Source organism: Lutjanus erythropterus, chromosome 6 (assembly GCF_056507025.1).
Source record: "Lutjanus erythropterus isolate fLutEry1 chromosome 6, fLutEry1.hap2, whole genome shotgun sequence".
NCBI lineage: Eukaryota > Metazoa > Chordata > Actinopteri > Lutjaniformes > Lutjanidae > Lutjanus > Lutjanus erythropterus.
In genome coordinates this window covers 36,737,113-36,752,523 of record NC_139322.1, presented here as the reverse complement: position 1 = coordinate 36,752,523, position 15,411 = coordinate 36,737,113, and the positions used below count along the sequence as shown (strand labels likewise).

Here is a 15,411-nt window from a genome sequence, read left to right as displayed (position 1 = left end):
TAAATTTTTTTGGCCATATTGCTTCATTAATCTGTTGTTCTCAAAGGAGGAGAAAATAGAGCTCTAAGTTAGCCTACTTATCTTAGTTATCTAACTTTTTAGCTAGCTGTCTAACAATACGACATTAGGTCACTTACTTAAACTAGCTAGCAAACAATAGTAGGCAATGTAATGTTTGTTTTTTACTTTTTATCTTGCTAGGAAATATTTATTGTCAGATGTGAGATTATACTGAAATTTAACATTCCCCCTCCCCGTTTAATTATAAGAAAGTAAGAAAGTGTCTTCGTATTGATCAAATGCTACTTAATTTTGGTTTACATCAAGACATTTGCATTCACTGAACAGAAATAAGTTTTTAATTTTGCAACAGAGTTCTACTTAATTTTGCATCTGCATTTGTTCCTGTTAACCCTAGTTTTGCTGAATTCTGATTTAAACTAAACTTAGATTAAATTGTTGCAAGACAGTCTAATTCTTTAATTCTCGCTGACTGTAATGATTATCTGACTGTCGATTGCACCGAACTAATGCCAACTTAGCCTGATCTTGAACACCAGTCATGAGTAGACATGAAGATGTTTCACATGAACACTGTCAACAAAAAATCCTTTCATACTGGAAACTTAAATGTCATTTTGATCAGAGACCTGTCCAACACATGGTCTCAGCACTACATCTCCTGGCTAAAAGCAATGTTGGCAGCATCTTATTTTGGTAATGATCGTAAAATCATTATGAATCACGAGCCACTAAAAATACCAACTCAAATGGATATAGTTAAATTGCATTATATTACATTGCAGCTGAATAGATAGGACACTTTGACATGTCACAGTAGAAAAAGACAGGTGTAAATAATCAATAAATGTTGGCAGAGTTTCAGTTTTTGTACATGCTGACTCACTGTCACTCTTGAATCGAACAGAGCTAAGCTATTTCCTGAAATGTGACCAGTTTGGTTTGGCAGTTGCTGAAATTACGTTGGCTTTTCCTGGTTTTAAATGCTGCATCACAGTCAAGTGATGTAATTCTCTGAACTTACGCCTTAATCATTATATCCACATCACTAATGATTATTTCTCAAAATTTCCATTGTATTAATATTTTATGGAAGCACCAATAGTCATCACTTCAGTATTGTCAAAAATACTGTGATATTGTGTCAAAAAGATTGTGATATTTTGTCTTGCCTAGCCCTAATTCAAATAAAATGAAATAAAATATGTTGTATATCATAGCCTAAAAACTTAAAGCTACTATTTATGAGTCACATCGGCCTGCCCTGCCTGTCTTCCATCTTTATACAGTCACTGCTCTGATCACTCTGATTGAGATCCTGATTGTGGCTGCTGAGGTTCTCAATATGGAAAAAAAAGGCAAGAACAACATCATAATTTTTAGCAGTTAACCCTGTTTGGTAGTACATTTAAAATACAGTATGTTTCCAGTTGAAAAAAACTCTTTTTAATATTGCTGATTTTCTTCACCCCACAGAACTACATTAGACCTCGTCTCATAGTCATTTAGAAAGTATTAAAACAAATATAAACATTAAAGAGGAATAAGTGTCATAGGAAAGAGGGAGCAGTCAGAGTAAAAGGAGTAAAACCATAGATGGAGGAGAGGAGGATGAGCAGGAAAGAGGAGCAGGAGGAGGAGGAGGAGGAGAAGGGCCAGTGGCCCATATTGTCCCACTCCTTCTTTTGTGTAGCTGCCTGGCTGTAATTATCAGTCAGATTATTATTGAGTGCTAATTTATTGCCTCGCTGGGAGCTATGTGTTAAATAAACGCAGCAGAGTAAATAAAGAGAGGGGGGAAGGAGGGAACGGGAGAACAGACTGCTGCTGCTATCAGATGGCAACACAGCGCACACGCTGCCCACGGGGGAAGAGTGAGACGTGTGAGTTTATATTTATACGTGTCTGTCTGTCCCAGGCATGCTTGCAAGCCCAAACACCAGTGTTCCATGCCCATGTGTTGTGTTGATGATCCATTGGACTATTAACATTGGTGCACTGCCCTCAGATGCTCTCTTCATGTGTTCCTTCTGTACTGGATCAGGGAGTTGGCCCTCCATAACTGATATCACTGTGATGTCTACCCGGCAGACACACTGACTAACAGCTCAGCCAGCCGCCATCTGTTGTCCCTACAGCTTAGCCTCAAAACCTGCAGCACGGTATGGCTGTTGTAGAGCAGAGCTGAAGCACTGTAAAAAATATGTTCTGCTTTAACTGAGTTTGAGTAGTGGGCACATTTAATGTAGAATATTTATGTTTGTGGTTTGGTTTGGCTCTGTTTATCAGAGTCTGGCACCGATACAATACCTTTTCTGTTTCTTTAACAATTCCAAAATGTAATTTTCAATACCTTTCTGAATGAAATATAGATGTGTTAAAACTTTCTTCAAGGTAACACTTGGTTGTTTGCTTGTGCTTGTTTTTGTCACTGACGGGCTCAGATTGTTATTTTAAGTGTCTGGCAACATTATGGAAAGGACCGCAACGGTGTGAGACCTTTTTCTTACGAGTAAGATACATTTTGTTTGACCAGAAACTGATGATTTGTTGCTCTCGCAACTTGTCAGACTCCTTCGAACACGACTGAAACAAAATAAACCTCACCAAAAACGTCTTGATTCAGAAACACATGTTTTCACATCACAGATAACGAAAAAAGACATTAAACATGGATCTTACTGGTAAAATCTATTTAGGCAGATATGTCGAATATTCGTATTTGATGGCCAAATCTGATTTGACTAAAAAGAAAGCATAGTCGTTGAACAAAAGAAGCCAATATTCTTAAATGTCACTTTTGTAATACTGGCAGCCTTACGGGAACTTTGCCTAAATAAAATAGTCCAGTTTAAATAAGTTCTGATCAAAGAATAAGTAGGCTACAGAAAATTATGAAACTAATCATAAATTTGACATCAGCTCTGCTTGACAGTTTTTGATACTCAACCAATTTGTTAGCACCAAATACATGTTAAGGTATTTTGTTGTAACCATTTTGGTACAATATGGTTGTGTGTTCAGTTATCTTGGTCTGGACCAAAGCAGGAAGAGGTACACTGTGTCTTAGGATTATGGGTTAAACACATAAGAAAGCTGTATACAGCTGCCAACTGCTGCCCGTGCCCTGCAGCCCAGAAAGCATAGTCCCCACAGACCACCATTATAAAAGAGACTTCTTTACAACTGTTGATGGGACACCTGCAACTGCAAAAAAGGTCAATTATCTCTGTAGTATGACCTTTTAATCCATGGAGGTTTTATTTTTATAAAACTTTCTCAGAGCAGATGAAAGCAGTTTTAATGTGCATTGGAAAATGTGCAAGCTGTAAAACCTCTTTTTGCTGCTCAGTGTGCAGTTTTCATTGAAGTGAATGGCTGGACGTTGGTATGCAGTTCTTAATATAAATCCATGGTTACAGTAGCCCGATTAGACTTGTGGGTATTTCATTCACTGGATGGCTTTAATGACCCTTGTCATCAGTGCTACACAGACAAATCAGGGGGGATCAAAACGAGGTTTATTCATCTGGCTCGACAGCAGGTAATGCTGCACTTTACTGTGATCAAAGGCTCTATGTGTCCTCTCTGGTGGTCAGACAAAGCAAAGAGATCCCAGCTGGATATGAACATTAGCTGAGACTCCAAGTGGACTCTCTCTGTTATAAATGATGATGGGCTTCTTGAGACAGACGAGGCAGACAGCATGTCTCACCAGAACATGATGGGGGACATCATCAGATTTGTTTAACTTTTGAATTCCCACAAGTCCAACATATCAGTCAGAGCTGGTTGTCTTCTTACCACTAATGAACCACATCAGAGGTTCTTTTGGAGGCGGACCGACACCAACTTCTGAGTGTGGTTGCTTGGTCCATGCCAAGATGCAACTGGCAGGGGCACATGTAGTCGGACAGCTGCAGCCAGCTGGCAAAGATGAAACAATGAATGGCCAAAGCTGAAATGAAACAGTATGACACTTCTCACTGACTTCTTCCATATCATTTTAATAAGGTAACCTTTTACATTTAATACAAAGTGAGTCATTGTGTTTAAAAAACATTGTGCCTTGCTGTAGACAATAGTTTGGGATCTCTTGTTATGATGGAACAAGAATTTACTAGGGCAACAGTTAACCAAAGAAAATCTCGGTCGATGGAAATTCTACTTACTACTCAACCAATCCATTGGACAATGAGGGGAATGAAATTCTTCACAGTATCTCTAGATTAACCAAATTGGCCACAGTGCACTAAATGTAGTCTGTCAGCCTAAATATATGTTAATAATTCAAGTTACACATTGCAGGTTGAATTCCTTCAGTCTGACGATTTCTTTTTCATGTGTAGCTATATCATTACCTGCAGGTTATGACTATCATGTAAATTTACATACAGCAGCAACACAAACACACAAACACACACACACACCAGTGATCACAGAGCAGAACTGGTTTAAGGTTGATTTATGGTCACTGTGGTGTGTATGCAGTTCACTGCTGGACCGTTTTCTCTGCATAGGTACAGCAGCACTGTCGATCCGTGGATGCTGGCCATCAGCTGTAAATCTGTCAGTTTGTGTGAGTACAGTACTTCTCTTGTAAGCAACTGCCATCACAACCAATAGCCAATTATAGTAGAGTTGCACTGATTCCAATTTTCTTGGCTGATTCTGATTTCCATTTTTTTCTTTTTTGACCAACTACTTGATATTTAGTTGGCTTCAAATGAGATTTAACGTTAACAACAGTTTCTCTTGACTGTCCCTCAATATTACAACATTATGCCACTATCACATGGATATAATGTGCAACATGCTAACGCCAAATTCAACAGGATAGCCTGCAAAATAAATACTAAACAACATAGAATGTGGCAAAACTTGAAGCTTTCGAGTTTGAAGTGAGGTCACAGACGGTCCGCATAGATCTATGAATGAGCTTGGTGTCATGAATGTGGTCACTATGACCAACATAGCTTTGACAGTCATTTCCAGTGTTTCCTGATGGGAAGATATTTACTTGTTGCTAAAGTAAGTTGGCATAAGCTTGGTTAGCCATGACTCGGTGCTGGAAGCTCGGTAATGCAGCCTATTCCTTGTCATCAACCTGGCCTCCACTGGTCTCTGAAGCTGTTCTGGTCCTGGTCTGGTCTTACTCACTGGGAATATGACTGCTAATATGACTGCTTTCCTCCTAGTGTTAAATGGTAGGGATGGAGGGTAACACACAGTGCTGTTGGCTACTGTATGCCAATCAATGTCTATAGCAAGTCAACAGGGTGTCAGCAGTGACAGAAGTTTCCGCTGACTGGTTGTTTTGGATGTCTGCCTGCATGCAGACCCCTTTAGTCCATTTGGTGAGCATGTTAAACTTCCTGGCACTGCTGTTGGAGCTTTTAGACATGTGGTCCTGCTGTCACTTCTTTTTGTCTCCAGTTAACAAGCAAAACTGCATTGCAAACAACAAGGACTGCCTAAACCTTTCTGCTAGATTTGAGTTTTTTGCTGGGAGATGTTTCCACAACAGACGCTCTCATCTCTTGTTCCCACTCGCTCACTCACTCTAGCTGTGATTTTGTTTTGTCTCACTTTGTCTTTTTTTTTTTTTTTTTTTTATTTGATAGATGTTAACTGTTCAACCTGTCTCTCATTTTTCCGTCTCATTTTCAGCTTATCTTTCCCTCACTTACTCCTGTTTGCTTTCTCCGTCTCTTACATTTACACATTTTTCCCCCTCTGTCTGGAGCTTCTAAATAGATGCTTCACACCTCTAGCTGTGTACTGAATTGATTCATATGCAGAAGGTGCCTGGAGCAGGAAGAATGTGCGATAATACGTTTGTAAGCTAATCTCCTGTTTAGCTCATGGCTAGCAGCTGCCTTATTCAATTATGCACCTTCGTAATAACTCAAGTTATTTTTGTTTACATTTGTTATGTATTTGGGCTTCCTCCCGCCTCTTGTGTGTGATTAGTGGGGATGATTTCTTATCTCTTTTGTTTTTCATTTTAATCATTTGTAATATTTTTAGAGCAGTTTTTCTAAGTCCAAGAGAATTAATTTGATATCCTGTTTGGTAAACAGGAATTGTTCAGTATCATAAAAAGTAAATAAAAGTAAACATAGTAAGTCTTTCTTTAAATGCAAGCAGCTAATTTGATATTGCAAAGCTAAACAAGTTTGTATTCTGGTATAGTTTGTCTATTGTGATCTTAATAGTGCTTTTAAAGCTGCATTTTCTATCCATTTTAATTCAAGTGCAGAGTAAAATGAAACACTTCTTTTGTTACAACAGTGCCTATTTTTTATGTATGTCTAAAAGCACATTGATTGATATCCCTGTAATTTTACACCACTTTGTGACTGAGCATCCCATCAAATTGAATTTCTTTTGTGTGCAGGCTTGCTTGGCCAATAGGCTGACAGTGATTCTGATACCATACAGGAGTTAAACAAAACAGGCTTTATAAAATGAAAAAATGCACAGCTCTCACACTCAGTTTATGTGTTAGATTGAGATAATGAGGCGAGTGATCCTGAGTGGACTAGAGTGTGTTTGTGAGGCTTATTCATCATTCTGAGTAAAAACTTCTTTCATTGTGTATCCCTACAAGAGCTATGCTGCTGCTGTACCATAGTAGATGACAGAGACGTCATGTTTAAATTGACTTTTTCTTCCATAGCTTTTTTTTTTTTTTATTTCAAAAGTCTTGAGAGTATCCGCTTGGCTGCAAGTGAGATTAGATATCGAACATTGGTATTTTTTGGCACTGACCTGATTGACCTGACTGATCGAAAATGGTCAAGGACCAAAAGCTGAAATGGAACGCTCGCTGTGGACGAGATTTTTATTTAGATCATTTCATTTGTGACGCGACATGTTGTGGTTATTACTGTGAAAACACCACCACTTTTGTGTGTTGAGACAACCTGATGTTGGTGCTACAGGAAAATTTAGTAGACTTCGGATCTGTACAGGATTTCATGGAAATCCATCCAGTCATTGTTGAGATTACCCAATAATCATAAAAATTGATAGGGTTGTCAGATTTATGTAATGAGGAAGGACTTTACAACTCTGTAAAGTTACAATGACACCGGTTGTTTTATCTGCTGTCTTGAGGTAAAAGGTAGAATCATATACTAATGTTCCAAAACAGTCTTCACACAACATCTTCTTGCATATATTTGACTGTTGTGTGTGACCAGATCTGTGCCAACTTTAATTTTTTTGGTGGAGCCTCGTGCTCCAGTGGTTTACTGTTTCATTGAAATAAATGATTAATTTTTCTTTTCTGGAAGTGCTAATGCTGATCTAAACACGGTTTAAAGCAGGAAATTTGAATTACAGATGGTCTCAATGACGCACATTAGCAGAAACAAAAAAATTAGAAAAAAAAAAAAAAAAGAATGACAGACACAAGTAGACAGTGCCAGGTATCCCAACCGAGACTAAACAAACATGAGCATGTAAGCCTTAGCCATCCTCCGTGTGCATTTGTGCCGTGGTGTGTGTGCATGTGTGTGTGTGTGTGTGTGTGGGTGTGTGTGTGTGTGTGTGTGTGTGTGTGTGTCTGGTGTGGTGTGTTCTCTGTAAAGTCACGGCTGGCTGGCTGTTATCTACCATAGACTCACAGGTCCCTGGAGGGACACCAGAGGAGTCATCTGATTCACTTGCAGTTTCTTCCCTGACTGCAAATTAAAACAGGACCAACACAGAGAGACACAGATAGGAAGCTGTTTTCTTTTCTTTTTTTTCTTTTTTTTTAATTAAATCCATTCTGTTTCTACTCAATCCCCGCCAAGCAGATCCTCACCTAACATATAAAATTAGCACACGAACAGCTTCAGTACCTCTTTTCACCTGCATTAACATGCGCCGGCTGCAGCTTTCACCCGGCGGTGTAAGTATCTCTCACATCAGAAGCCCTCTCACTCTTTGTCTCTCCTCAGTTAAGGTCTGTTTATGAAACACAGACGATCTGCTCTGATTTGATTTGGCGTTCAGCAGCCCTGATAATTATGATGAATCTTCCTCCCTCTCTGTGTGTGCGCATGTGTGCGTGTAGACTCTCTTCACCTTTCTCCACTGATGCTCCCTTTCGGTGCCACAGTGCCATTAGTCAGACCTGGCACAATAGAGCTTTAAAGATATTGATTGGCATTAATTTGCAGGGTGTACCAGATGCGTAAGATTTAGTACATTAGAGTAGTTCAAATAGTGTCTGACACGCTGTCAATCTAAGAGATGCTTTGCAGTTATTATTTCGACTTCCTTCATGTTGACTTTCCCTGTGTGACAAACGCATCTATCCGTTGTCAAAATAATCAAAAGTCAAAAGTTTACCAAGTGTTGATACATTCTGATGCCATATGGTTTGGCACAGCTTAACAAGATTCAAGGCTGAGCAGTCATCTCCTGATGGGACGGTGGTAAAATGCTAGTCTAGTTTATTGGCAAAGCACTGCAAAGAGAGGAGCCTTGTGTATGCAGGCTGAATGCTATTCAGGTACAACTGCTGCACTTTCATTTCTTAACTTATCTCAAATGACCTGTTTCTGAGAGTATGTCAACAGCCAACAGTTTGACCAGTGAGAATTGAGTCAGAAAATCTATTAACCTGTAGCCTTAATTGCATACGGAAAGTGTAAAGCAGTGTTTCCCAAACTTGTTTTTTTCCTTGGGATCCACTTTGTAAATGAATGAAATAAAATTACAAACCATTGTGATCTGGCCTCATCAGTAACTTCTGTGAAGAGTTCGTTCATGTTTAAATTAAAGTTAAACCATTTTTACTGCCATTTCTGCATGAGTTAACAGTCCATCTCACTGTTTTTATTTGTTTTATTTCCCCTTAGAAAAACAACCTTGGACATTTTACCCTACTTCACAAATAAGACAAAATAAGTGAATTTTGACAGATTTAACAGGCTTTTGTTTTTTTTTCTCATCAGTAAAAACAGTATACAGACTTTAAATGCTTTATAAAAGTTGGACTGCAGATATAAATTATAAATTTTAAAATTTTCCCTCATAGTCTTCTTTATTTGGGCACCCAAATAAAATCTCCTGTGACCCACACGTGGGTCCCAACCTAGGCTTTGGCAATGATTGGTGTAAAGCATAAGAGAAATATAACTACATTTGAAATGAAACAAATAAAAGCAATCAGTGCAGTCATTTGTTTGTGTCAATGTGTTGTGTTTAGAATAGGCCAAAATAGGGGTGTGAATGTATGGATTTTTTTTTTTGAATCACACAACGTATTCCTGCCAGATGGTGGTTTAACACAACTGCCCAGATAATAAGGTTTTACTGAACTCTATTGAAGGATGCTGTTAAAAGCTTAGTGTAGCTCCTTTAATGGCAAGCACAGCAGACTGTGAGTGACGGTGCTAGGGTATGGTACCGACCAGATTAAACTGGTACCACTATGTACCAATTCCTGTCAAATCAATCGGTGCCAAACTTTGATACGTGGGAGTTCATCAGGGTGAGAGAGTAATAGACAGTATAAAGAAAAAGAGAGGGAATGGTGTGAGAGTGAGCAGCGGCAGCTTGTTCGGTCACCGAATGGAGTGAGTGAATCCTGACAGCAGCGAGATGAAAGTATATGTGAAGTAAAATGCAAAGCTGCCAACCAAAATCAACCAAACTAAAAGTGTAAGAGTGCACCGCTTTCATTGCCTGAAAGCCAAGTCCCCCACAGCAGCAGCAGCAAAAAACGTTAACACCCTCGCAGCCAGCATCTAAACAGTGTAACTTAACCCCCCCATGGACAACAAAACTTTGCTGACATCTTTAGGTGATTAATTATCTCATCGGATAAATTGTTAATGGAGATATGTGTGGTTTTCACCGTCTTTGTTGGCTTTGCATGTTCACTAGCATTAGCCTTGCCCTTGTGTGCCCTGATTAATTTGGCATTCAGTTAACACACCAGTCGACACCATTTGAATGAAAACTAAAACGCTTGTCATTTGTTCCTGCTGTTCCTCACCACTGTTTTGGATGAAGGGAAAAAACAAAAGTAAAAAATGAACCAGCTTTAAAAGTTTTCTTGTGATAAATAAGTGCCGTGTGTTGGCTCCTATTTATGCCTCATTGTGATGGTAGGTGGTAGAATCAACATTTAACACACACACACGCAGACACACACAGACACACACACACGCACACAAGCAGCCCTGTCCCCCTAAAGCAGTCCACGTAGGGGAAACACTGCTGTTGAAATAATAACTGCAAACTACCTCTAAGACTGACATTGTGTTAGACACTATTTGAAGTACTCTAATGTACTAAATGTTACACCCAGCAAATTAATGTCAAAATATGTTTTGCTTATAGTTACTTCATTTATATGTTTGAACTTCACTGTGCAGTTGATGTACCTGCAAAGTTTGGCACTCTTTTCGTATGCATCTGCTGTGGAGGGAAGATTTCTCTCCGCTCACCACCTTAAAATCTGAGTTTGAGACGAGAGTACGTCTGAACAGTATTTGTGATATCGCAACTAGTTTGGAAGCCAGTCTGGGTCCAGTATATGCAATTTACACAAGTGGAAACTTTAAGCCCTCGGGGCACATACACAGAGAATGGACTATGCAGTGAAGTGGGAGACATCTCACTCAGCAGTTCAACTTTTGAAATGAAAATTATTTGCCTATTCATAGAGTCAGAATTTTTCAGGGAGGGATAAGGAGAAGATGTACTTCTAAAACTTTCTGGTAATTTAACTTTTTTGTGGGAAAAAAAAAACATATCAGATGCTTCAAAGCAGAGTGTTTTCCTGCCTAGAGCGGATCTTTAACATTCTACACAATACTGTACAACACTTCAAACATTCTTGATACTATTCATGCATTATCATATACATATTTATTATTTGCTCTGTCCAGCACTTTATTGAAGCTACATGGTGCTGACACCGAGGGGAATATCCAAAGCAAACATGCAACATATTTTCTGCCAGGTTTGAAAAATTTGGCCAAACATCATGAATATGTAAATGTGTTCTTGCAGCTGTTCTTTTAATCTTAGTTAATCTTTAAACAAATTAAATAAGTTTGCATTAAAACATCATTTCCATATAATCCATTTGGACATCCGTCTCCCTGTGGCCTTGCAAATAAAACACAAACAAATGCAAACATTGTTTTCTTATACCTCTGATAACAGAATTCCTTCTGATACTAAATACATTTTGAACAGATGAACACAATAGCATTGTGTTGTCTTGGAGTGTCATCTAGTCGTTAATGTGATTAATTGTCATTAATTACATTTTTTCAAAAAATTTTTTAACTGCAATTTAATTAATAATCATTTAACAGCCCTAATCCAGGTACTGTGCTGTATTTTCTCACTCTTTATGCTTCTCTCTCCCTCCTTTTCTTTTCCTGCTTTGTTTCTCTACCTATTCCTCTCTTTCTTTGTCTGCTCTCTGTTTCCCAACCTCTCTAGTCTACAGATGAGATAAAAGCAATGGTAAGCTTCATCGTAAACCTCATAGCACTACTCTTAAGTCCATCCATCCGTCCATCCAAAAGCAAAGTGAAACCCCTCCCTGTTCTCTTCCTTCCTCTTCACATTTATTCTTTGTTCCGCTCTTCTCTGTCGGTATGTCTCCTCCTTTCATTCTCTTTTCTGCCCCTCTCTCCAAATGCTTCCACCCCTTCCTCCCACTTGTTTAACCATTACATATCCTTCCATCAGTCCCTCTTTATTCTCTCTCTTCATCCCTCTTTATCCTGAATACATATTTCCCTACTTTTGTTTGTCTGTCCCGCTGTCCTCGCTAAAACTTTTTTTCCCCCCATAATTTTTAAGTTGCAGAGAGTTGCAAGAAAATTATGTGAATACTGCGGCATTGTTGTAAATCAAAGTGTACACCAAGAACATTATTTTAAAAAATGCATTAAGGCCTGTTAACCCACACTTTTTGGGCATGACATGACTTTATTTACTTGCATGATAGTGTGAGATGGAACTGAGGTTAGATCACTTTTGGCACCCAGGACCCTGAGAAGCTGTCCTGTTAGCCATGAGACGCACTTTTCATGGAAGACTGAAGACCCAAGTTACACATAGTGAGAACAGGCATCAGTGTACCATCAAAATGATTTTAGAGGTGTTATTTTAAGGTAAAAATTGCATGATCTTGCTTTAACAAAGCTGTTATTGAATTAAATGCTAACGGAAAGCAAACTGACAAATTATAGCTGGCAAAAATGTATAATGCATCTGTGATTCCACTTCATCTCTTCTATTTCTTCTTCTCCTTCTTCTTCGTCTTCTTCTTTTTCTCTTTTTCATTTCTCCTGTGTAGTTGCCCCACAGATGCTGTATTTATTTTCACTTGTCAGTCAGTCGCCATGGACTGTGTTTGCATGTGAACGTACGAACCCGTTTGTCAGCATGCTTTCTAACATGTGTGCATGCGCATGTTTTTTGTGAACACATGTGAATGCTTGTCACCTTCAGTGCCTCATAACTACTTGAAAATAACATATGATCTGTGGTGAGACAGCGTGTGGCATGATTTTCTGTGCCACCACAAACACAGGCACAATGGATGGATGGAGATAGATGGATAGATGAGCGGTTGAATAGAGAGTGGCAGGTGGGAACCGAAGATTTTCAAAGACGTATAATTTGAGGGTTGAGGCTCGCTGTTTGTGGGATTTCTTTATACTGCAGGGTGCCTTACTACTGGAGTTTACACAGCCAAATCAAAAGAGTGTGTGTGTGTGTCGGCCCACTTGTTTGGGTGTCTTTGACATGCTAGTGTGTATATGAATGTGCAGGCGGATCCATAAGTTTCGTTTCAGATGTGTTGAACATGCTCCATTTTCTTTCAGCACTGGTTTGATCTCATTCTCACACTGATGTGTGTATGTATGTGCTCTGTGTCCATTTTCTCCTCATCCACACTGGTTTTATTCATTCACTCTTTAATAAATGGGTACCTGCCATTCTTAATGGCTTGTGGAGGATTAAACCTTTTTTTTTTTTTTTTAGCTCAGAGCCCCTCACTTTAGCTATCATTAAACAAAATGGTTGTTGACTTTCTTTCCTTTGACTAAATTAAAGCACAAACCCATTTCCAAAAAAAGCTGGGACGCTGCGTAAAAACCAAAAAATATTTAACGCTTGCAGTCCAGGCCTGTATCCCATTGAATTGTTGTGCGTTAGGAAGCGCAAAGTCCGACACCGGAGACCCCACACTGTTGAGCGCTTGAAGTCATATATGAAGCAAGAGTTTGAAAGAATTTCACTCTCAAAACTTAAACATTTAGTGTCGCAGGTTCCCAACGCTTACTTAGTGTGAGAGAAAATGTGATGTAACACAGAGGGAAACCCTGTCTCAATGTGTCGCAGACATCAAATTCACAATGACCGTGTCAGTTTATTCACAAAAAAACAATGAAGTTAATCAGTTTGAACATTAAATATTTTATCTTTGTACTGTATTCAGCTGCATTCTCTTTTCGTTTAAGTTTTACACAGTAGATGGATGATTTAATATTCCACAGCTCTGATCAAACCAAATCTAACTGACATGACGACAAAAACAAAAAGTTTTGACTTTTTTTTTTTTTTTTGACTTTGTTCACTTTCTTTTCTAGTAAGGTTCATCAAAAACTTCAGAAATATACTTTCCCCTTTATAGAGCATTTTGCTTAAGAATTCAGTTTAAATACTTTGACATAATCTATCAAATCAAATAATGTTTTAGTCAGTATTTATTGGCTAATGTATCCTGATATTGACCAATGCTGTCATGGATAATATCAGCCTGTAATTTATTTGTCCTGGTATTTATCATGCCTCTTTACTAATAACTGAAGAAAACAAAACAAAACCAAAAGTCAGCATAACAACTTCACCAGTCTCCTGCCATATAGTGAGAAAACACAGCGTTACACAGTGTTTAATCCCCTCCTCTGTGTTTGTCCATGTGTGTGCTGTCTTGCAGGCTCAGCAGCTACAGAAGAAAGATTCACAGCTGAAAGCCTTGGACGCCTTCTACAAGGAGCAGCTGGCACAACTGGAGGAGAGGGTACAGCGTTTACACAAACACACACACACTCATGCACACACACACACACACACACACACACACACACAAACACAAACAGGCTTTTAAAGACTTTATTAGAAGCCTTCACAGACTCCCAGAGTTATACATACTGCATGCACAAAACTAAAGATGCATACCCACATGCACAATGTCTACAGACTTAATTTTGCGACACACACGAACATTACCCTGCAATAGTCTGGAATCACCTGTTAATTTGATGTCCTTCTTTCTTTCAATAATAGCTATTTTAACATAGAGCAGCATAATTCAGACACCAAATTTATTATTTGCATTTGAAACAATTTCAGCCTCCAAAGCAGAATAAATAACTGATTAAAACTTCCCTTTAGTCAGTATCCCCCGTGTATTGCATGACAGGAGAATGCTGCTGTAATTGTTTCTCCCTCTGATCTCCTTAGATTTTGAATTGATTTTCCAGTCAATAAAAGCATGACCCTCAGTCATTATTGAACCACAATGGTGCAACTGGGCTCTAAATATTTTGGGAACCTGTTTTTATTTGGGCCCTCTGTAGTCTACTCCGTGGTTAGATGGTGGTATGTTCAGCTAATATTCTGTGATCCAATTCCAATGGTTCTAACCTTAGACCTCTATTTCTTTTAGTTTTAAGAAAACTTTTGCTAAAACAACACACCTGTTAATTCCAGCTTTTTATAGGAATGACTGTTTGCTTGACACTGAAGCTCTGTAGGGATTTTTGGTGCTTAGCTTCCAAATTCTTTAACCGGTGACTGGTGATTTGTTCTATTCTTATTTAACTGTTGTTCAGAGGTCTTTTTCTCTTTCTACCCTTTCAGTTGTCAGTCTGATTGAACCATTGTACATCGTTCTGTTCTCCATGTACTAAGCATTGCTTTTGTTGCAAACCCTCGATACAAAGGGTGGTCCTCTCAGCAATCTGACTACTGGATCAAGCTTTTGTGGCAGGTGAAACTTTTGAATAGTTGTGTATATATTCATGCCTAAACTGGATAAATTGGAGCAGCAGTATTAGCCCCTCCAGTTTGGCTACATGAAGCCAGCTTTCGTCTCACATTATTTTTAACACCTTGCTATTAGCCTAGCAAGCCTGCTGTGGTTGTAACAAAAGCAGCTCAGGACAAAGCCTGGAAATGTGTTTGTTTTTTTTGTTTTTTTTTTCACTTCGGCTGGTTCACAGTCTCAACTGCAGCCTTCCTGCTCTGCTGTCAAGCACGTAGAGGAGAGGTCAGAGAAGCTAGCATGAACATGAAGGATTAAGGATCTGAATGATTCACGTAGGTCACATTTTCAGGTTGGAAAAT

At 38.8% G+C, this 15,411-nt stretch overlaps 1 protein-coding gene across 3 annotated transcripts in view; it reads left to right on the top strand.

Moving 5' to 3' along the window:
- LOC146325666 (MICOS complex subunit mic25a-like) overlaps positions 1-15,411 on the top strand; it is a 108,258-nt gene that overhangs the window by 23,667 nt on the left and 69,180 nt on the right. For 2 of the 3 annotated variants that reach the window (XM_084721797.1, XM_084721798.1), the window contains exons 5-6: positions 11,485-11,508; positions 14,000-14,083. In XM_084721797.1, coding sequence (XP_084577923.1) covers positions 11,485-11,508; positions 14,000-14,083 — 108 coding nt within the window. The remainder of the gene's footprint in view (positions 1-11,484; positions 11,509-13,999; positions 14,084-15,411) is intronic. The other variant, XM_084721799.1, reaches the window with a different exon arrangement.